This window comes from Callorhinus ursinus, unplaced genomic scaffold, assembly GCF_003265705.2.
Source record: "Callorhinus ursinus isolate GAN/ISIS: 27379988/994484 unplaced genomic scaffold, GSC_fseal_2.0 scaffold37, whole genome shotgun sequence".
In the NCBI taxonomy this organism is placed as follows: Eukaryota; Metazoa; Chordata; class Mammalia; order Carnivora; family Otariidae; genus Callorhinus; species Callorhinus ursinus.
In genome coordinates, this window is record NW_027397099.1 from 1393756 (window position 1) to 1417891 (window position 24136).

Sequence of the window (24136 nt, forward strand, 5' to 3'; positions counted from 1 at the left end):
CTTCAGCTCAGGTCATGGTCCTGGAGTCCCGGGATCAAGTCCCGCTTCTCCCTCTGACCCTCCCCCGTCTCATGCTCTCCCTCTCTCATATAAATAAATAAAAATCTTTAATAAAAAAAAATAAGTTACTTATCAAGGTCACTGAGTACAAGGGCAACAAGCAAAAATCAATTCTATTTCTATGTACTAGCAAAGAACATTTAGGAAATGAAATTTATAAACAGTACCATTCAAAATAGCATCCCAAAACATAAAATACATAGGAATAAATCTAATGAAAGATGGGTAAGACCTTTATCCAGGAAAACTACAAGACATTCTTGAGAGGAATTAAAGATGACCTACATAAATACAGGAATATACTATGTTCATGAATTGAAAGACAATATTTTAAGGATGTCAAATACTCCCTTAACTGATCTAAAAATTCAATGTAATCCAATTAAAAAAATCATGTAGAAATTTTTTTTGGAAATTAAAAAGCTGATTATAAAATGTATATGTAAAAGCAAAGGACCAAGAATAAACAAGATACATTTAAAGAACAAGATAGGAGGACTTGCTTCATCAGGTAGCAAGACTTATATTATTATATATCATATACTGTTACTTATCAGAGTAATTAAAATAGTGAAGTATTAGCATAAGATTTATCCTAAAAACAAATGTACCAGATTTAAAAATCTGGAAACAAATTTTTAAATATATGGACACTTGATATATTCTTAAATATACATATTCTTAAATATATGGACAAAGGTAACACTAACAAGCATTGGGGAAGAGATACATTCTCTTTAATGAATAGTATTGGGTTAACTGGATATTCCATAGGAAAAATATCAATTTAACCCCTATCACACACCATTCCAAGTGAATCAAAGCTCTCAATATGAAAGGTAAAACAAGAAAATTTTCAGAAGAAAACCAAGAGGAATATCTTCATAATGTTGAAGAATGCAAAATTTTCTTTAATGGGGCACAGAAAATACAAAACATAAATGAAAAAATTGGTAAATTTTGTCATATTGAAATTTAAAACATGTTCATCAAAAGATAGCCTTTAAGAAATGAAAAAGAAGGGGCGCCTGGGTGGCTCAGTCATTAAGTGTCTGCCTTCGGCTCAGGTCATGGTCCCAGGGTCCTGGGATCGAGCCCCGTGTCAGGCTCCCTGATCAGGCAAGAGGTCTGCTTCTCCCTCTCCCACTCCCCCTGCTTGTGTTCCTGCTCTTGCTATCTCTCTATCAAATAAGCAAGTAAAATCTTTTTAAAAAGGAAAAGAAATGAAAAAGAAATCCAAAGAATGAGAGATTATTTGTAGTACACATAATTGATAAAGGACTAGTCTCCAGAATATATGAGGAACTTTTACAAATCAGTAAGAAATAGACAAAACACATAAACATGTGATTTATAAAAGATGATATCCAAATGGCTAATAAACACGAAAAGTTGCTTAACCTCATCAGAAATCAAGAAACTGCAATTAAACCACAGTGTGACAACACTATACACCCAATAGAATAATTTCAATTAAAGAGACTGACAATATTAAATATTAGTAGCAAGCACTTAATACTTAAGTATTAGCAGTTCCAACTGCACAGCTAATGGCAGTATAATAGTATAAACACTTTAGAAAACTAGCAATTACTACTAAAGAGACACATATACATAGCCTATAACCTAGAAATTCCACCTTTATGTATATGCCCATACTGCATATATGCGCACTAAAAGAAATATACAAGAGTGTTTATAACACCATCATTTATAAGAGCCAAAATGTGGAAAAAAACAAATGCTCATCAACAGTAAAATGGATAAATAATTGGTGGCATAATCATAAAATGGAATACTATACAGCAATAAAAATGAATGAACTACCCCTACACACAACAACCTAAATCTTCAAAACAATATATTAAATTAAATTAGCCAGAAATTAAAGAGTATATACTGTGGTATTCCACTTATATAAAGGTTGAATAAAGGAAAAATAAACCTATGATTAGCAGTTCTTCTGGAGAAGAGGAACAGGTACTGACTGGGAAGGGCATAAGAAAGCTCCTTCATCCTAGAAGAATGCTTCTAGGACGCCGGTAATGCTGAAGCTTACATTCCTTCATCTGAGTGGTAGTTATTTGAGTATCTTTAGTTTGTTAAAATTCATCAGGCTATATGCTCATGATACACACACACACATTCAATAAAAATTTTACTTAAAAATGTAGTTTTGTGGGGCACCTGGGTGGCTCAGTCGGTTAAGCGTCTAAGTCTTGGTTTCAGTTCGGGTCATGACCTCAGGCTTGTGAGATCAAGCCCCTCAGTGGACTCTGCGCTGGACCTGGGACCTTCTTAAGATTCTCTCTCTCCCTCTACCCTTCCTCTGCCACTGTTTTTATTATAGATATATAATTCATATTTACAAATATGAATATATATAGAGAGATGAATATATGTATATAGCAATTAAAATACTGTGTTTTGGATTTGTATAAACTGACCAATGGTGTGAAAAAGTCCAGAAACAGATCCTTGTATATGGATCACTGGATATATGACAGAGGCCTTATAGTGCAAAGGAAACAGTGGATTTCAGCATAAATGACAGACCCCAAGATTGACTCTCTGTAGGTTGTAACTGGCAGCTTGAGCTCCCTTCCCCAACCCTCCTGCCACAAATAACCAGGGTTAAAAGAAGATGCCCGGCAAGAACGTCCACGATTTCAGATCTCAGGTAAGGCTTGCACTATACAGATCTCCAGGGCCGGTGGCAGACTCTGATAGGCAAAACCACCAACTCCTTGTTTGGAACACTGAGAGTGGCAACGTGAAATTCCCTGTATGCCATCTGGCACCAGGAAGTAGTAGGGAAGGGAGAGCTGAATGGGCAACACATAAATCTGCATGTTTATAGGAAGCAGTGTGGCACTGAGGCAGGCAAGAAGGGAAGGATTCTGGATGCTAAGGGTCCCCACAAGTCACAACTCTGGTGAAAGGCTAACACAGCTCAGTCCTCCTTCCTTCCTCTCAGCCCTCTTCCAAATAAACACACGCACACAATCCTCCTTCATAAAACGCTATGCTGAGACTCATGAAGGATGCCTGCTGGTCTGGGACACCGCCAGGACCTGCCCCAACAGGAATTGCCTGCAGATCGCAAATCCAGGAAAAATGTCCTTCTTTCCTCCAAAAATGAGTGGTAACAATAACAATAATAGTAATGATAAATCAAGATCTATAAAAAAAATTCAAGGAAAAACAAAGGAATAAAGAAAATGGCAAGTGAAAAACAGTTAACAGGAAAGTTGCCATGAAGCAATGAAAATGCTGGCTACACTGTTTCACTATAAATGCAAAAGACATAATGGAAAAATTCTGAAAGCACAAAGCAAATAATTAAGAGGCAGGGAGGACCTAAGCAATCAAAGTGAGGAAAAATCCATGTGTTCACTCAATAAATACCAATTAATTGAGTTTCCAGTATTTTCCAAATGTTAAGCACACAGTAGTAAACAAAGCCAACAAAGCCCTTGCTGACATTCTTGGGGAAATAGATTAAAAAACAGATAATGGATAAAAAAAAATAAAGAATTGTATAATAATGAGATCAGGCAGTGATTTGGCTATGGAGAAAACTAAAGAACAAGGAGACAGAGTGAATGCAGGTTGTATGCTCTTTTCAATAGGTGTCAAGGGATGGCCTCTCTGAGGAAAGGACATCCAAGTAGAGATCTAAGCAAGTCCTGTAAAGATCTGAGACAATAGCATTACAGTTAAAAGGAATAGCAAGTGCAAAGGCCCTGAGGTGTGGATCATCATTGAGTGTTTGAAGAGCAACAAGAGGAGGGTACAGCTAGAAGAGAATGAGCTAGGGAAGAGTGGAAGAAAAAGAGATCTATGAGGGAAACAGGATTAAATGATGTAGTACCCTATAACTCTGAGGGCAATAGGAAGCTGTTGGATGGCTTTACACATGGAAGTAACATGTTCTAATTTACATTTTAAAAATCATTCTTTCCTTTTTGTGCAGAATTGATGATGGGGCAATGAGATGGAAACAGGGAGACTATTTCAGTAGTCTAGAGGATGGTGGCTTGAACTGGGAGGGTACTGGTGCAGGTGGTGAGAAGCAGTTTGAGTAAAGCTATATTTGTGAAAGTAGAAGTTTACAGCACTTGTCATTGGATTTCATATAAGATGCAAGAAAAAAAAGAGGCATCAGAGATAATCCCAAGGTAGGTTTCTGGCCTGAGGAAATAGATAAATGGGGGTTACTATATACTAGATGGAGGAGACAAAGGAGAAGAGGTCATGTTTTTAGGGAAGGAAAGTAACACATTTCTGAGCTACCAAGCATTCACTGGGCTGAATATGTGATCCTGAGTTCAGAGGATAGACCATACCAAGAGAAATAGTTGTGAAAGTAATCATTTAAAAAGTAGAATTTAGGGGCGCCTGGGTGGCTCAGTCAGTTAAGCGTCTGCCTTTGGCTCAGGTCATGATCCCAGGGTCCTGGGATCAAGTCCCACATCGGGCTCCCTGCTCAGCAGGAAGCCTGCTTCTCCCTCTCCCACTCCCCCTGCTTGTGTTCCTTCTCTCGCTGTGTCTGTCAAATAAATAAATAAAATCTTAAAAAAAAAAAAAGTAGAATTTAAAGCCTGCTCCTAGAAGGGGGTCACCTAAAGAATGAGTTCAGAAGAGAAACAACTTCAAGGACCAAGTCCAGGGGAGCCCCAAAATTTAGTGATCAGGAACAGGAGAGAGATCCAAAAAATAAAATAAGAAGAAAACAACCAGTGAAGTAGGAAGAAAATCAAAGGAATATGATATCTGAGCTACAAGTAAATAAATAATAAATTTTGTACCTACAAAAAACAGACACTGACTGCCTTCAGCTCAGGTCATGATCCCAGGGTCGTGGGATCGAGCCCTGCATCGGGCTCCCTGCTCGACGGGAAGCCTGCTTCTCCCTCTCCCACTCACCCTGCTTGTGTTCCCTCTCTCGCTGTCTCTCTCTCTGTCAAATAAATAAATAAAATATTTAAAAAAAAAGAGAGAGAGACATTGAGTCAAATGCTGTGAGACAACTCAGAAGGGCCAAACTGGTCAAGCTAAAGGATGAATTATAAGAGAAACACATATACACAAAACTCAAAGTAAGTTTTGAGGATAGTCTGATGGATATAATTACAATGAAATGGAAATGAACAGAAAATTAAAAATGGATGGCAAGGGAATACAAGATGTAGAAGGGCAGACAAAGAAGGTCCAACATGTTCATAACTGATATTCCTCAAGAAAAGAACCAAAAATGGCAAGAATATTGGGTAATTCAAGAAGAACTTTCTAGAAGTAAACTAAAGACACACAGTACCTCAGGAAAAGTTTAGTCACATCCTAATAAAATTACTGGATATTAAATTAGAATAAATAGTCTTTGGGCATAAGAGCTAAAAGATTTATGTATCTATAGTGGGGTAAATCAAGCTGGCATCATCATACTTCTGCATACCATTATAAATCATATTTCTGCTTACCATTAAAGCCAGAAGGTAGTGAGGAAAATGACTGCACAGCTTATATGGGGAAAATGTGTGACCCAAGAACTTTATACCTAACAAATCTGAAGTTCAGCATAAAGGCAATAGGCAAATACTGTCAAACAAAACCAAGGAAGTATAATGTCCATAGGCTCTTCTTGAAGATATTGGTAGAAGAGGACTGTCGCCCAACTAAGAACAAATGAAACTCCAGAAAATAAAGTAAAAATAACCAAATGAGTTGAGAAAGAAAGAAGAGAAATGATGAGATAGAGTAAAGTATACTAATTTTGTCATCCTTCATAGCAGGGGTCAAAATACATTAAAACACACACAAGCGGTACATGCAGGAAAATATGCATAGCCTGGTCTCAGTTACACTGTGGGAAAGGAGCAAACAGCTCTTGATCAGGATGAGTTAGCACCGGGAGAAGCCATGTTCCTGCCCTCAAAGAAGAGAAGAAACAATAACGAAAGCCAGCAGTATTCAGAGGAAGAACAAATTTTGTGCAGATCCTATACAGGGGAGGCAATGGGGCTACAGTGAGAGCAAAAGAGCCTCAGGAACTCATTCATCACGTGGGAAAGATCTCTGAAAATCTCTCAGGAATAGCCCGGGGAAGCCTTTGAGAGGAGGCAGATCTCCATCAGTTTGGCTGATGGAGGTTCACCATAATTTGTACATAAAAAGGAAAGCATCTAATTCAAGAAATTAATTTAAAAGTAGGAAATAAGACCTTATTTTATAATCATATGCTTCTAAAGCCCAGAATACATGGTTTACATGAGAATATAGAAACAGGTTAAAATAACTGTTCTTTAGAGACTAAAAGGATACATTTGCTATTGGAAGTGAGCCAGAAGAGACAACAAATGCCTCCTTTAATAAACAATTCCACCTTCTCCGTTTCTAGTGATGACAGCTCAGGGAAGAATGGGATTTCTTGTTGTGTTAAGAAGATGAATTAACTGGATTTGGCTACTATAATCCTTTGAACTACTCCTGATTTGTAAACAATAGTGTCCGGAAGTAGCTAAGAAATGTGACTAGTCAAAAGTTATTTGTACTTATTAATTATAATTCTCTCCATATTAAATCACAGATATCAAGATCAACAGAAGTAGAACAAGAATATATAACACAAACGCAATAAGGAATGAGCCCAGAAACAATAACCATTACTTAGTTCCTGTTGTTCTGGAATGCTCACATAGTTACAGGGCCTGCCTCATAAGCAAGTATGACAGAAGGCAGCTACCTTTTGATGCGTTGTTTCCCCCATATCTAAAAGTTCGATGATCTGTGGTCGGCACATCAAACGTGTATTAGCCAGTCTCTGCTCTGTGGTGAGGGACATTTCCTTCAGGAACTCTGAGGGTGTCAGCTAGAATTTAAAACAAAACAGCTGAAGATTCATAATTGGTTATACTGAAAAAGTGTTTGCATGAGTGCCAGTAATGAATAATTTGTGTTTTCAGCTTTCAGGATAATTCTGGAATGCCACTAAGTTCCATTATGAAATATTTAAATTAAATAATATAAGAGAAGTACCTGTGCACTTTTAAGCTCTTTGCACACTAATTTGAAATGACATGTGGTTGCAGTTTCCTTGTGATTTTGAAGAAATTACACAAAAGTAACTGGGGGTGGGGAGTCAAGAAATTGCACAGGAGGGGCGCCTGGGTGGCTCAGTCATCAAACGTCTGCCTTCAGCTCAGGTCATGATCCCAGGGTCCTGGGATCGAGTCCAGCATCGGGCTCCCTGCTCAGCAGGGAGTCTATTTCTCCCTCTCCCACTCCCCCTGCTTGTATTCCGTCTCTCTCTGTCAAATAAATAAATAAAATATTGAAAAAAAGAAAGAAATTGCACAGGAACATATCCAAAGAGCTTAACATTTACGCTCAGAAGATGCATCTGAGCATACAACTCTGCTTCCAAAATCACTTCTAGTTTTCAGAGCTGAGGAATGTGAAATGCTTCTATTTCTCAACTGAAGCTACAACAAACAAGCAAAGCATATGGGTGTTTAGCTATCCCACTATAATAGTAGGTTAAAGAGGAATCTTGTGAAATGGAAAGGATCTAGGGAGTGTGACTGCACAGCTTAGGAATGAGTTTGAACTTCTTAGAAATCACAGGAGCACATTTTGACCTTGTTTTTTTTTTAATTTTTTTATTTGGAATATGAATTTTATTGTTATGTTAATCACCATACATTACATCATTAGTTTTTGATGTAGTGTTCCATGATTCATTGTTTGTGCATAACACCCAGTGCTCCACGCAGAACGTGCCCTCTTTAATACCCATCACCAGGCTAACCCATCCCCCACACTCCTCCCCTCTAGAACCCTCAGTTTGTTTTTCAGAGTCCATCATCTCTCATGGTTTGTCTCCCCCTCCGATTTACTCCCCTTCCTTCTTCCCCTCCTGCTATCTTCTTCTTCTTTTTTTTCTTAACATATATTGCATTACTTGTTTCAGAGGTACAGATCTGTGATTCAACAGTCTTGCACAATTCACAGCGCTCACCATAGCACATACCATCCCCAATGTCTATCACCCAGCCACCCCATCCCTCCCACCCCCCCACCACTCCAGCAACCCTCAGTTTGTTTCCTGAGATTAAGAATTCCTCGTATCAGTGAGGTCATATGATACATGTCTTTCTCTGATTGACTTATTTCACTCAGCATAACACCCTCCAGTTTTAAAAGAGCCCTAAGCCCATCAGCAGTTTCAGCAGCCACTCATATTCACACTCCCAAACAGGAACACAAAATGCTTTAACACTTTCTAATGTTATGAGAAAAAAATGTAACCTATCATTTAAATAAAATCATTTAAATAACTCAACAAGGCTTATTTACCCAGGACCAAACACTATTATTTGCTTATTGTTGTTCTGGAATGTTCCAGGGTTTACTTTATATGCAAGGGGATGATAATCATTCACAGCAACATAATGCTTAAGTATGTACCCAAGACTTTTTTAAAACATCCAGAGGTATATAATTTAGCTGATTCGTTTCACCTTGGGTTAAAATCAATGCTCTTCAAAATCCCTACAGAATTAATTTCTGTGATTGAATCCATATAAATGAAGGCATATTTCTAATGCTGCTTACTTGGTTTTTTAGGTTCTTTTTGATTGGAACCCAGATTATAATACTAAAATGTTAAGAGGTATCAGCTGTGTCACAGTATAAATAAAAATAATGAAGTCTTGGGGCACCTGGGTGGCTCAGTCAGTTAAACATCTGCCTTCGGCTCAGGCTGTGATCCCAGGGTCCTGGGATTGAGCCCCGCATCCGGCTCCCTGCTCAGCGGGGAGTCTGCTTCTCCCTCTGCCTTCCCTTGTGCTCTCTGTCTCAAATAAATAAATAAAATCTTTAAAAAAAATACTGAAGTCTTAAAAGCAAAAAGTCAGGAGTTACTTTAAATATGAAATGATAACCACCCCAAAGGAGAGGGATGATAGGTTTTACTTTTCTCCTAGAACATAATTTGAGACCAGTTTTTAAAATTTGGTGAATACTCTCTTGAACCCTGTAAATTGTTACTGATATTTTCTATAGCATGTACTTTATAATTCCATTCTCACCAAGTTATTATAACTCTTTAAAGCTAGAAATAAGTTTTATTTTAAAGGACAGAGAAAAATGCATTTTTCTTTGATACCATATAGTCATCATTCTATTCTACAAATATGCAAACAGAAATAATTCTTGCCAAGCAACAGGTAATATACTGTTGAGGTCAAACCCTATGAAATTCTGATACCTCATTGTTTTTGAACTACACAAATGACAGTCTCATAGGGTTCAACCTAACATTTAGAAAACCGTAATAATTTCCTTGCATAGTCTTACTTCAACTGATTAACTTAAGCAATTCAAGTCTCTACTCTGAGGCATGTAATTTCAAAAACTTCCCTGGCTTTTAAGAGGTACCTCTGCTCTGCAGCAAGCTGCCATGTTATCTAAATTGGTATTATCAGCCAGTAATTCTCTGATTTCTGAGAATGCCAAGTAGCCACTGTCACCCTCCTGAGGAGACTGCATTAAGTATTTTACACTTAAAAGTCTCAGGTACATTACCATTCGATTTGCTTCTTCTTTTGTAACCACCCTTGGACTCAAGGGTGGTAGAACCTTGCTTTGGAATCCTTTCAGCATTCTGACTAACCCCATCTGTACGGCCCCCATAGACTCCTCGAGTCTTCTACTGGTCATTTTTAGTTATTTCCTTCATTCACCTAGAAGTGAAAAAAAAAAGTTTTAGAACAAATACAGTTAATTCCTGAATACAGGTCACAATTTTTTTAAAGCTTTCTCAAATAAAAAAGGTTTAGAAAAGACTAATCTTCAAAAATACATCAAATACTTGTAACAAATGCCTTAACTAGAGGAGTCTGTTCCATGTAATCAGTCCAGCTTTAGCCTTATCCCAAAATCTAGGATTCCTTTTAGACAAACCAAGTGATTCTGGACCAAGCTCAGGGAAGACCTGAAAATACAAGCAGTTCCTACATTTGGTACTTTTATCCTCCCAGATAAACAAATAAACACTGCTCAATAAAAACACTTCATAGTTTGCTACTTTATACTTACTGAACAATTCTCTCTCATGACACCCTCCAAACATAAAAAACACAAGGCTTCAGGCCTTCAAGCTGGGCAGAGACTAAAAAAGTAGCATGAGATAAGACAAGGAAACGGAAGTTTCTGGAGAATTTTTGAAGTTTATAGTCATAAATAAGTCATTAAACAGCCACTCCATATCTCCAAATCAAAGAGATAGGACATCTCCCCTCTACATATCTTTCTTTATGCCTTGTAGTAGGACACTTGCAACTGTGGAGGCCCATTTATGACTAAGTGGGGATTTCTGTTTTCAGTAATAGCCAGCTAGTTTACCCAACTCTGTGCCCAAAAAACACAAACAAACAAAAACTAAAAATGCTTGGATACAATGTCAAGTAAAAAACCATAAAAGTCATTAAAAAGCTCACAGGACAATAAGTCATTACCAGACCAAAACAGTGAGGAAAGAGGTGCAGAAAGAAAAATAGATCTGAATGAAAATGTAATAAGGTACACGGAAGTAAAGCAGTAAAACACCCAAGGAAATGAATATGAAATGTTTAAAAAAGAAAAAAAAAATCAGAGAACAAATGATTGAAATAGGAGACAGTCAAAAGAAGACCCAACACACTATAACTGGAGCCCATGAAGAAGAAAAATAAAGTTCTGGAGTGGAACTAATATTTAAAACTATCATCCAATAAAAAGGTTTCCATAAAGAAAAGAAAACATAATGAAAAGGAACTGGTAGGTGCCTGTGAAAACAGACCCAGATGGTCAACTCTGAGTCCTATCTTAGCACAACTATTAGATGTTTAGAGAAATTTTTAAACTCCGCATAGCCTCCAGGCAAAAAGGTAAAATAACTTACAGGGGCAAGAGAATTAGATGTCATTGGACCTTGAAAAAGTAACCTATGAAATGGGAAAATGGAGGACAATGTTTTCCAAAAATTTTAAAAAGTGTGAACCAAGCATTTTGTATAAATCCAAGCTCTCCCTCAATTACTGAAGCTACAGAAAGGGAGTTTTGAACATGTAAAAGCTCAGGGAAAATTGTAAACAAGTTCCCTTCCTGAGGAATCTACTAGAGGATGGGCTTCAACCAACCAATAGGTGACTGGGGAAACTCAGCAAAATGATTGAAAATGAACATTTCATGTATTTAATTGTAGAGCTAACTTTAATAATGAAGTTGAAGACATGAGCAGGAAATAGAATTTAAACATATTTTCTGACAAAGTTGAAAGAAGGCAATTTTAAAAGAAAAGTAAAAAATAGAAATAAAGTCAAAAGTAGAACAAGATCATTAATACCCGTATAAGTAATAGGTAGGAGTCAAACTATTTCACCAGGTAGAATAAAGGGGCTTATGGGAATTATAGTAGAAAGCCCATACGATGGCAGTCAGTGACGCCTGCTTCCAAGCACTCATGTATTTGTGTAAACCCCTGCCCTTGAGTGTGGGCTGTCCTTAGGTATTCTAACAAATATAATACAGCACAAGTTATGGATGTCACTTCTGAGATTAAAGAGACTTGGTTCCATCTTGGGTATCTGGCTCTCTCTCAGATCATTAGCTGCCACATTGGGCAGACACTCAGAAAGCTTAGAGAGAGGCCCATGTGGTGAGGGACCAAGCCTGCTAGCAATGACATGAGTCATCTTGGAAGTGAGTCTTCTGAGGCCTTCCAACAACCCTGTGAATGAGCTTGAAGGAAGATTTGCCAGCCCCATTTGAGCCTTTAGATGACTGCAGGCCCAGGCAACAGCTTGCCGACAGATTGCATAACAGACACTGAGGAGGAGGCACCCAACTAGTAAGCCACACCTAGATTCCTGACCCATAGAAACTGTGAGAACACTAATATTCACTGTTTTAAGCTACTAATTTTGGGGTAATTTATTATATAGCAATAAATTACTAATGTAGCCATTTTAAAGGGTTTATACACCAAAAAACTACTAAACATAAAAGTAAACCTTCCTAGGGGCGCCTGGGTGGCTCAGATGTTAAGCGTCTGCCTTCGGCTCAGGTCATGATCCCAGGGTCCTGGGATCGAGCCCTGCATTGGGCTCCCTGCTCAGCGGGAAGCCTGCTTCTCCCTCTCCTACTCCCCCTGCTTGTGTTCCTTCTCTCACTGTGTCTCTCTCTGTCAAATAAATAAAATCTAAAAAAAAAAAAAAAAAAGGTAAACCTTCCTAAATACCAAAAGAAATTAGAAAAAGCAAAGAAGACATACTAAACAGAGAAAGACAATAAATCAGCTCTAATGCGTATAAATGATACAAGGTAATATGGGAAGTGATGTCACCAACACGGTGGAATAGGTGATTGCCAACTTCAATCTCTCACAAAAAGACCAATGAGAAACTATCCATAGACAAGATGCCTTTGTGAAAATTCCAGAACCCAGGGGTGAGGCTGAAATACCCCCTTGGATCACAGAGACATGGACGAACCTCAAAAACATTATGCTCAGGAAAATAAGCCAGTTAAAAAAGACCCCGTATTCTATGAGTCTATGCACATGAACTGTCCAGAATGGGGAAATCTCTAGAGAGAAAAAATAAATTAGTGGTTGCCTAGGGCTGGAAGAAATGAAGGGATGGGACAGGGGAGGATGGCTAAAAGGTATGGGATATCTTACTAAGATGACAATGTTCTAAAATTGACTGTGGTGATGATTACACATATTTGTTAATACACTAAAAACTGTTGAGTTGTAAATACACCTTAAGGGTGAATTGTATGGTATGTGAGTTTTATCTCAACAAAGTTATTAAAAATACATTTTAAAACACTTAAAAACCAACTCTTTTTTTTTTTTAAGATTTGTTTATTTGAGAGAGAGAAAGCACGCACAAGCAGAAGGGGCAGAGGGAGAGAGAGAATCCCAAGCAGACTCCATGCTGAGTGCAGAGCCCAACATGGGGCTCCATCTCACGACCCTGAGATCATGACCCAAGCTGAAAGCAAGAGTCAGTCGTTCAACTGACTGAGCCACGCAGGCGCCCCTAAAAAAATCAATTCATAAAACTGAAAGTCAACTGAAAGAAAAGAACGTTGCTGTATATCAAGCTGGTGTCATAACCACAAAGAGAAAACAGTTACTCCAACTGAACTTAAAACACAGTATTATGACTGTGTTCATTAAATAGTAGTCTTATTGTTAGTCATAATATTAGTAATAATATATATATATTTTTTGCTCTAGGCCCAACACAGGGCTTGAACTCACAACCTCAAGACTAAGAGTTTGCATGTTCTACTGACTGAGCCAGCAAGGTGCCCCAGTAATAATATTTTTAAAACAAGTAGTTAAAGCAATATTGTTAGGAACCAAGCAATTCAGCTTAAGAAAAAAATAAAACCAAGGAAATTTTTATATTAAGAAACCCTATAATCTTACATTTAAATTGAAACCAAGTGTGGGCTCATGATTATTTTCTTTTAAATAATCTACCTACTGAAGGAGCCTAGAAACAATGAAGGCCCAGTAAGCAATAATAGTCAAGGACATATTGTGGCCTCTAAATACCACTTCCCACTAAAAGGAACCACAGCTCCTTGGAGAAATGGGTAATTTGAGGTCTGAGGCATGAAATGTATAAGATGAACTTGGAACATTGTATTTTACTATAAACAAGGACATTATCAAAGGCCCCTGGGGTTGTGTCTAAAGGACCCAGGAGGAGTTCCCATTCACCAAAGATAGGACAATTTGAATTTTTTTTTTAAGTCTGCAATGGATAAGTCTCTAAAAATTTAAGTTCAAATGATACTAAAAAATCATTGGTCACCTTTGGAAGTTGCGATGGCACTAAACTAATTATTTTGGAAATAATAAAAGGAAAGAACCATTTATCGTGCACTTTTTTGGTACAAACTGCATTGCAAGTTAACCAAATAGTTAAGGAAGGAAAATGATTCTTCATAAAGGAATTCCACCTAATAAACTCAGAAGAAACAACAGAAAAATGATGACCATTATGTAGCCCCTAATGAAACAAAAGATCATCAATGCTAAAACCATTAGGAAAGATGTTGCTGAAGAACTCTATAATGGCTCAATCAGGCTAACAACAGCAGAGCCCTCTGAACCAATCTTAACGTTAAATGCATGAAAACCAGACATACCACGTGCCTCCACACATGATACACTACACAGCACCAGCTATGTAGGGCTATTAACAAAAATCTAATTACACCTCTAAACCTTACCAGCCAGGTTGCAGGAGACACAGGAAATGGAGGAACAAGCATATTCTGGAGGAATACAATTAAGCCAAATCAAGAATGTGGGAAATGTTATAGGAAAATGACCTACTTTATTCAACTAATAAATAGCATCAGAGAGTTGTGGGCAGGGGACGGTTAGAGTATAAATTAAAAGAGTTCTAAACCAACCAAATGCAAGGGTGCACTTCATTTGGATCAGGATTCAAATAAATGAATAATAGATGATATAAAATAATTACTGGTTCTTTGGTAGGATAATGGTACTAGGGGTATGAATTTTTTAAAAGAATGTTCTTATCTGTTAGAGATATGTAGCATTTACAGGTAAAGGGAAATTATGTCTGAGATTTACATTATAATACTCCAGGAAAAAAATGTGTGGGGGGTATATGAACGCAAGCGTGGGTGTGCAAGGGAAGAAGACAGAAGAAATAAGAATGGGAGAATACTGACAACCGTTGAAGACTATACTATTCTCTCCACTTTGGGCATGTTTTAAATTTTTCATAATTAAAAATATCAATACATACAAAATCCTGTGCAGATTATTCATAGCAGCTTTCACAACCCAAATGTCCCTCAGCAGGGGAATGGTGAACCGAACAGTGGTATATGGTAGGGCAGAATATTACTCAGCAATAAAAAGGAACAGACTACTGATAACAGAACGTGGGTGGATTTCAGGGACAAAAAGAAGTGAAAAAAGACAATAATCCCAAAAGTTTGCATACTGTGGGATTCCATTTACGTAAGAGTCTCAAATAATAAAATTATAGAGATGAAGAACAAAATAGTGGTTGCCAGGGGTTAGGGATGGTGGTGGGGGAATATCTGTGGTGATAAAATAGACACATAGAGAAGAAATAAGATGACAGGCAAAATCTTAAGGCTTATAGAGGTGGGATAAATAAGAGAAAACTTGCTAAAGGTAAGTTTTTCAATTCTTTTAAGTGATGAGTTCAATTTCTAGAGCTATTACTAAACCTAATAAAGGAATTTTCTGTACCTTGATTGTGGTGGAAGTTATATAAATCTGCACATGTGATAAATTCACAAGAGAACTATACATATACATTGTGCCAATGACAATTTTCTTATTTTGATATTATGCTATAGTTATATAAGATGTAACCATGGGGGAAATAGGAGGTCCAGGGTACATGAGACCACTCTGTACTTTCTTTGCAACTTCCTGTGAACCTACAGTTATTTCAAAATAAAATTTATTTTAAAAGTTTTTCAAGAAAAAGCGAAAAAGACAGGTAAAACTCATTGTTAATGACGATGTTATAAAGGTGGGCATTCACATGCTACAAGTAGCATATAAATCTGTAACTTCATTTTGGCAATCTTTAAAAACTGTGCATATCCTTTGATGAATAAGTATCTTTTGCTGGCAGATGCACTCTAAGTATGAAAAGATATATTCATGGGGTGCCTGGGTGGCTCAGTTGGTTAAGTGCCTGCCTTCAGCTCAGGTCATGATCTCAGCATCCTGGGATGGAGCCCCCCATGGGGCTCCCTGCTCATCAGGGAGTCTGCTTCTCCCTCCCCTCTGCTCCCCCTACCCCACTTGTGCTCTCTCTCTCAAATAAATAAAATCTTTTAAAAAAGAAAAGGTGTATTCATAAGCTATGCTGTGACTTAAACTTCTATTTCAACAGAAGAGAAATACAATGACTTTCTCTTTATCAAACCAAAATACAAAGCAGTTATCTTGTTAAAATCTGATGACTCAGGTATTTTTTACTAAAACTGATTTCTTTCTATAACTAATTTCTTAAGTACTTTAAAAATCTTGACCATTTTCCTGTTTGTTTTTTTCCTGTTTGATCACTAATACCTTACTATAATTCCAGCCTGCCGTACTTGGATCATGCTTTTGCAGCTCCTTAACTACAAGGGTTAAGGTATTTTTCCCTAAAAATCTGCTCGCACTGCTCCTTCTGACTGCAATGTCCTTTCTTTACCTCTACACAGATCCCTTCCTGATTCAAATGTCACTTCCTTATCAAAGCAACTTCTTTCTGATCTTACCAGCTGGGAGTGATTGTTTAGTATCTCTGACCTTCCAGTATCTTACTTTTTCCTCTCTTTTATGACACCTAAAACTTTCTCCTTTACAGTTATGTGTGTGCTTATTCTGATCTTAATAGACCATAGACTCCTTGAGGTAGAGACTGTAAACCATAGTGCCTTGTATTTAATGGATGCCTGTAAATTCCTAATTAACCCTCAACCAGTAAATTAGACAATATTCAGGAGTGTTATTAAAAATGACAATCACCTAGCCAGCTTTTCCAATATCTAACACAAACCTGAATCCATGCAAATAGGCCAAATGCATTAATGTCTCCAGAATGCCTTGACTCATGTAATCCATCAGTCACCGTAACACCCTGCTTTTAACGACCACCCTCAGGTCAAAAATATGGTAAAAGGAGCCATGAACCAAAGAACTTTTTTTTTTTTGAACCAAAGAACTTCTTAACTGAGGAGGTCTGGATAACAACACTGTTACTAGGGCATTTATTGTACCAGCTAGGCACATCGCCAAATCTTCAGTTTCTACCAAGAAGAAATTTTTACTTTTTAAAAATTAACTTCACAAACTCCTTGAATTCTATTTCAATTAAATAGCCATTATATCTCTTTCCACCCCCCGTTCCCCTGTACAGCCTGCGTGCACATGCACGTGGTTTCCACGATCACTTTCTCAGGCCAGCAGTCCAAGAATCATGCTCAACCCCTTCTGCTCCCCGCCCCTTCTCATGGCTTCACTCTCACCTCTGCAGCCTACATCTCTCAGTTAACCCCGGCCCTGGCTCTGAGCAGTACTGTCAACATCCTGACTCCAGGTCTTGCTGTCTCAGCCAGTAAAACTCCAATCCTGGGTCAGTCCATCTGCTCTTCTCTCCCACCCCCAGGCCATGAGGACTGATGGAGAAAACCACACAACAGCGCAGACCATGTCACTACAAATTCAGAGTTGCTGGCCTCCTCTGGCCCCTGTACACCTGCCGTCCTATTGATTGTCAGCTCTCTCCCAAGCAGCTATTCCAGAGTTCCCCTCTATTCCGTGCCCTCCGGCAATTCTAGAGGATTTATGCCTCCCCAGATCCCTCTGAGCTCCACGCCATTGACCCCACTGCATACAAGATGTCTCCACCTGGGTGTCTCCAGCCACCTCAAGCCCAGCATGCCCCCCAGACCTGCTCTCTCCTGCATTCCTCTGAGAATGGCATCACCATTCACACAATTGCCCACACCCCAAATTCAGGTGTCATCTATGACCGGTCTCTCCTCCAATCAGTCATATAATAACTAAATGTTTACTGAACACTTACTACAAACCAGTGTTCCAAGCATTATGCACTAGATGTAGGTACAATTATTCTCCCCAAATCACAGATAAAAAAACCCAGAGGCACAGAGAAGGTAAGTAACCTGCCCCAGTTCCCATACTAGTAAAGGCTAGAGCTGGGAGGAGAGCCAGTCACTCTGGTTCCAGAGTTCACACACTTAATCATGACATTATTCTGCCTCAACCTCCTGAATATCTCACAAATCCATCTCCTCCTTTTCATCCCAGCCCTCCTTTGTTAATGTAACCCTCATGTCTTGACTAGAACAATCTCTTAACTGACCTCGACTCCAGCATCACATCCTCACAACACTCCCATTCCCTAGCCATTCTCTGCACTGAAGCCACAGTGACCTTTCTAAAGGGAAAACATGGTCATGTCATTTCCCTGCCTAAAATCCTTTAGTCTAGGATATTCTGTAAGCTTCTTAGCATGACACACATACCAGGAACTTGCTCTTCTTGTACTTAACGTTCAACTTGCAGTTCACAATCTCTCAAATGCTCACACACCTCCAGACTTGTACATACCACCTGGAACCCCTTTCCTTCTGCACCCCTACCCCCACCACTAACTTCCATTTGTCTTTCTGGGCTCAGATACCACCTCTTTCAGGAAGCCTTATCTGACCCTCCAAGGCTGCCCCTTCTTTATGGTCTCATGCCCACTCCTGTCATGGTTATTTATTCATCTCCCTCTGCCAATAGACTGTAAGTTTCTTAAGGACAGAAACTTTGTCTTTTCCATCACTGTATTCTCACTGTCCAGTACAGTACCTCATACATATGCTTATTTAATAAATGTATTAAATTAATTGATTAACCCATACAAATGACTTTGGTCCCCAAATATACCTGGCTATTTCATACCTCTGTACACTTCTATAAGCCCATCCTTTCTTCTCACTTCCCTATCCCCATCTGCCTACTAAACTTCTAATTCATCCCACAAAACTCATCTCAAGGGTCCCCAGAAGTAAGGCTTTCCCTAATGCAAACAAAGAGTGTCAGTCATTCTGTCCTTTGCATATGCCTTTATTATTGAAAGTAATACACTGTATTGCAATTATTTGCTTATAAGCCTGTCTCTACCTCCAGAATGTAAGCTTGACTGTAGGGATTATGTGTGAATACAAAGAAAAAAGGCTCAGTTAATATTTGAATTTAATTTAATATTAAATTGCATTCATTAAAAGAGAATTTTCATAAGACTGAAATGTTTCTCAGAAAAACTATTTCTCTCTTTCGTTTTGTGTTCCTTAATTTAAATGTCAACCTTGGGTTCCTTCTGTGTTTCTATGGAACAGAGTCTAGGTTAAGTCACAATATCTTCTTTCACAGAAAAGACAAGAAAATGTATTCTCAGCTAACTCTTAGGAGGGAGACTGGGCAGGATGGGGTTTGCATTAAAGCTCTGCCTTATTGATTTGCAGCACTGGATTCTTTTTAAAAAAAAGTTTTAGGGTATTCTTAAGCACAAAATTAATTTTCTGCACAAAGTTGAGTTTTGTTCACCTCTAGGAACTCACAAGGGAGCTGAGTCTAAAAGTGATCAAATGCAGAATGGGTTGCTGCCTGCCAAGGCAGAATTTCATGACATGTATCATTAAATTAGGGAATGCCCCCAGACACTGTGGGGACATGTATGTGTCACATAAATAACTGTCATGATCACCTGAACTCCACCCCATCCCTCAGCTCTATATCTCTTCTCACTTTCCTTTCATCCTAAATTCTCAAAGACTCATTTCCTCACATTTTTATTCCTACCTTCTTCTTCCATCCCCAAGTCCCTCCTTTGCTGCAAAGTCAAACAAAAAACTGGCATATGTACTCCCAGGTTAAATCTCAGAACAAGTTAAAATCTTTTCTACCCAGTGAGCAACATGGAAGATGAAAACAAATCTCAAAGACCTTCCATCAGAAGCACTACATTTCATACTTATCCGTGCAGTGCAGTAGTCCACATGCTTCTAACACGTTTAACTAAATATATAGGTTGACAGAATAAAAACGCTTTCCCATAGTTTTGAAAAAAATTTTTTTTTTCCTCTCAGAAGGTACTGTCAGTGGTAATAAACCCTGAGAAAGTATTTTGTTTTTGTTAAGGCCAAAGGTTTTGGAGTCATCAGACGTGGGTTTTATTATCTTCCTAAGCCTTAGTTTTCTCATCTGTATAATGGAGATAACAGTAGTTACTTATTACAATGTAATAAATTGCCCCAAAACTTAGTATTCAGAAACAACACAAAACATTTCTCACTTCTCACAGTTTCTGTGATTCAGGAATTTGAAAGACGCTGGTCTAGGTGATTCTGGCTTAGGGTCTCTTAGGTTGTAGTCAAAGATGTAGTCAAGGGTTGCAGCTATCTGAAGGTTTGACTAAGGCTGGAAAAATCCATTTCCAAGACGGCTGGCTCACATGGCTAGGCAGGTGGTCCTTGCTCTTGGTGGGAGACCTCAGTTCTCTCCTCGTGGGTCTCTCAACAGGGCTGCTTGAGTGTCCTTGTGGCATGATGATTGGCTACCTTCAGAGCAAGCAGTCAAAAGACCATGGGCAAAGCAGCAATCGTCCTCTCTGACCCAGAAGTCACACACCATCATTTATACAACATCTACTGGTCCCACTGATCAGCCTTATTCGGTGTGGGAGAAGCCACACAAGGATGTGAATACCAGGAAGGGAGGATCACTGGGAGCCATTTTGGAAGCCAGCTACCACATCTACCCCATGTGTTCAATGTGAGCATTAGATGAGATAATGTGTGTAAAGTACTTCACTTTGCACAGTATTTGGCATATAATTGTTCTTAGTATTAGCAGAAAGTTTGGTTTAAACAAAAAGCAATGAATCCATTCATGTCTTCAATTTCTGCTACTACTATAGTGAGGGCAGGGCAATTATATTCTGGAACATTAATAAATGTTTCTTTACCCCAAAACACCATTTTAGCAGGAAAATATCAAAGAAAAAATTAGGAAAAATGCTCAAATGCAACATGACATTTGTTGTCAATAAGGGGTTCTCCAGGAACTCAGAATAAAAGGACTAATTTTAATTTTTTAATCTTACTTCATCTTTTGTTTTTCTACTGTTTCTAAAGCTGTTATGCTCCTTGGTTTTCTATCTGTTTGATCTCTTTTAAATTGGATTACTTTAGATTTCATAGGTTTCACACTGGCCTCTGCTCTCTTCTCCTTGAAATACTTCCTTAAAATAATCTGTCTCTCCAGAATGTGTGACCTATTATATCTGATGTAGATAAAAGAGACAAACTTCAGAAAAGAATCCTCTTGTTTGACCCATGTTGAAGAAAAGGAAAATGGAAGATGTGTTTTGTTCTGGACCAATTCCAGTGGGGTGGGGAGTAGGGAGGCACTATTCCCTACACAAACAAGCAACTCTCAGGATAAGCTGGCTATACTACAATTCAACTCATTTCTGACACTGTCTACCCAGAGATAGCATCAGATTCCACAGGTTAAGGGTTCAGTCCTACAAGACCATCTCCCCCATCACCACCAGATGCCAGTCACAAGCCCAGAGTGTTACCTATACTTTTGACCAACTAGAGATAAATCAGAGGTTCCCAAGATCCCCCTTCTCAGGTTAGATTAATTTGCTAGAGTGACTCTCAGAACTCAGAGAAACATTTTACTTACTAGATCACTGGTTTATTATAAAAGGATATAACTCAGGAACAGCCAGATAGAAGACATGCAGAGGATGAGATATGAGGGAAGGAGTGCAGAACTTCCATGCCCTCCCCAAGGGCACCACTCTCCCCAAATCTCTACATGTTCACCAATCTGGAAGCTCTCCAAACCCTGTCCTTTTGGACTTTTATGGAGGATTTACTACATAGGTATGATTTATTAAACCACTGGTCATTAAAAACTGATTCAACCTCCAGCCCCTCTCCCCTCCAGCCTCCCCTTCAGCCTTCCCTTCCCAGAGATGGGGGGGGGGGACTGAAAGTTGCAATTCTCTAATCACATGGTTGGTTCTCCTGGCAACCAGCTCCTCACTCTTAGGTGGAGTCCAAAAGTCAGCTCATTACCATAACTAAAGACCCCTTTATTGCTTTCCTCACTTAGGAAATTCCAAAGGTTTTAGGACCTCTGTACCAGAAAGAGTGAAGACCGAATACATTTTCGTATTATAAATCAAAATACTACAAGAGGCAGGGTGAAAACTAATTTTCCTAGGCCTCAAATTACAAAAAGAACTGCTTCTCATAGAAAAATGTCAAGTGCTAGAAACTTGTTCAAACTGTAGAACCAGGCCAGACACAGGCAGGGGAAAAGTCAAACAGCCAAGTATGGGCCATATAGGAAGAAGGCAATATTAAAAAACAAAATTCAGGGGTGCCTGGGTGGCTCAGTTGGTTAAGCCTCTGACTCTTGGATTTGGCTCAGGTTGTGGTCTCAGGGTCATGAGATGAAGCCTGGAATTGGGCTCTGCACTGAGCGTTCAGCCTGCATGGGATTCTCTCTCCCTCTCCCTCCACCCCTTCCCTGCTCGCTCTCTCATGCATGTGCTCTCTCTTTCTAAAAAAAACAACAAAAACAAAAACAAAATTCAACTGAGTAAATTTGAAGATCAAATTGACTTTATTCGATTATTCATGAATTAGGCAGCATCCCGTTGAGCAAAAAGAAAGGAGGTCCAAAAAGCCCTACAAGGATTTTATAGGCAGATGGGGGTAGGAAAAAAAAGTTAAAATAATGGGTTATTTCTGGCAACCTCACCTTCCTGTAGGGGATAGATGGGATCTATCAGGTAGATTACCTCACTCGTGCTACCCAGGTAATTCCAGATTTACTGGTTCAAGGTAACATTCCTAGGAGAGGCTGAAACTGCAATCAGATTAGGTATTAAGGCTGGGTTTGTTGACATGGACTTAGCACAAATGACACCATTTGGAGTCTGTTTTTCTTTTTTTAACAGTAATGACAGGAACAGAGAGAGCCACAGCTGCAGAAAGTTCTTATTATTTGTGAGCCCCAATTCACATCACTTTCATGATTTAAACCAAGAATATACAAGTATTACAGTTCCAAAATAGATTACCATCCCTGAATTCCAAAATGGGAATTCAATTATCTTTCAATTTAATAGAGTATCTACTATCTGCAAAGTACTATATTAATTATAAATAAAATCATATTGGCTTTGAGGAGTGAAGATGAAACTTAGTGATATAGCTTCTAGCATACAGTAACAAGCACCCAGAAATCCAACTGGCTTTTGACTTTGACTTTGCATATCCATCTGCAATCAGGCTTGGTCACATCTCTAAGTGAAAAGCATTGTTGCCGGTTGAGCACTTGATAAATTCTGCTTTTAGTTACAATGAGGTAGATAAAAGATAAAGTGACATTCCCTTTTAAAAGATTTTACTGTGAAATTTTATATACATACAGAAAGGTATCTCCAAAATGTACAGCTCAACGAATTTCTTACAAAGTGAACATCTGTGTAATGATCATCCCAGTAAAGAAACAGAATGTGGTCAGCACACCCACCCCCTTGCCCCCTCCCCCCGCTGCCAAAGGACCCACACATCCCTTCTCAATCACTAAGCTGTCTCTCCCCACTAAAGGCAATCACATCTTCACTTTTGTAGAAATCACTTCCTTGACTTTCTTTTATTACGTAAGTATGCATCCCCAAACACTACAGTTTTGCCCAGTTTTTTTTTTTAATATTTGAAGCAATGGAATCACATAGTATGCAATCTTCTGTGTCTGGCTTCTTTTGTTCTACTGTATCTATTTCATTGCATATACCTGTAATCTGTTTCTCTTCATTTAAGTTTAATAGTCCACTGTTTAAAATATACTATTATTTATTTATTTATTTTTCTTATTTTGTTATGTTAGTCACCATACAATACATCATTAGTTTTTGATGTGGTGATCAATGAATCGTGATTCATTGTTTTCGTATAACACCCAGTGCTCCATGCAGTACGTGCCCTCCTTAATACCCATCACCGGGCTAACCAATCCCCCCTCCCCCTCCCCTCTAAATTATTTATTAATCCATTCTACTACTGGTTAACATCTGGGTTGTTTCCAGTTTGAGGCTATTGTGAATAAGACAGCTAGGAACGGGCTTATTAAATGTCTGCCTGTGCACAAGGCCAAACAGAGTATATATCTAGGAATGGAACTGCTGGATCATAGTAGATGGTAGATAATGCTAAACAGTTTTCCAAAGTACCTATTTCATACTCCTACCAGCAGTGTATGACAGATCTGGGGGCCACCCAAACTTGCTAACACTTGCTAGTAGCAACCTAAATTTTGGCTATCCGGTGGGTGTATCATCATAGCTCACTGTAGTATTAATTTGCATTTCCATGATTACTAATGAGGTTGAGTACCTTT

The 24136-nt window shown here is 38.6% G+C and overlaps 1 protein-coding gene across 1 annotated transcript in view; it reads right to left on the reverse strand.

The window, feature by feature from the left end:
* HYDIN (HYDIN axonemal central pair apparatus protein) overlaps positions 1–24136 on the reverse strand; it is a 374533-nt gene that overhangs the window by 303255 nt on the left and 47142 nt on the right. The window contains exons 5-6 of the mRNA XM_073880040.1: positions 9649–9806; positions 6806–6931 (exon numbers count right to left, since the gene is read on the reverse strand). Coding sequence (XP_073736141.1) covers positions 6806–6931; positions 9649–9783 — 261 coding nt within the window. The 5' untranslated portion in view covers positions 9784–9806. The remainder of the gene's footprint in view (positions 1–6805; positions 6932–9648; positions 9807–24136) is intronic.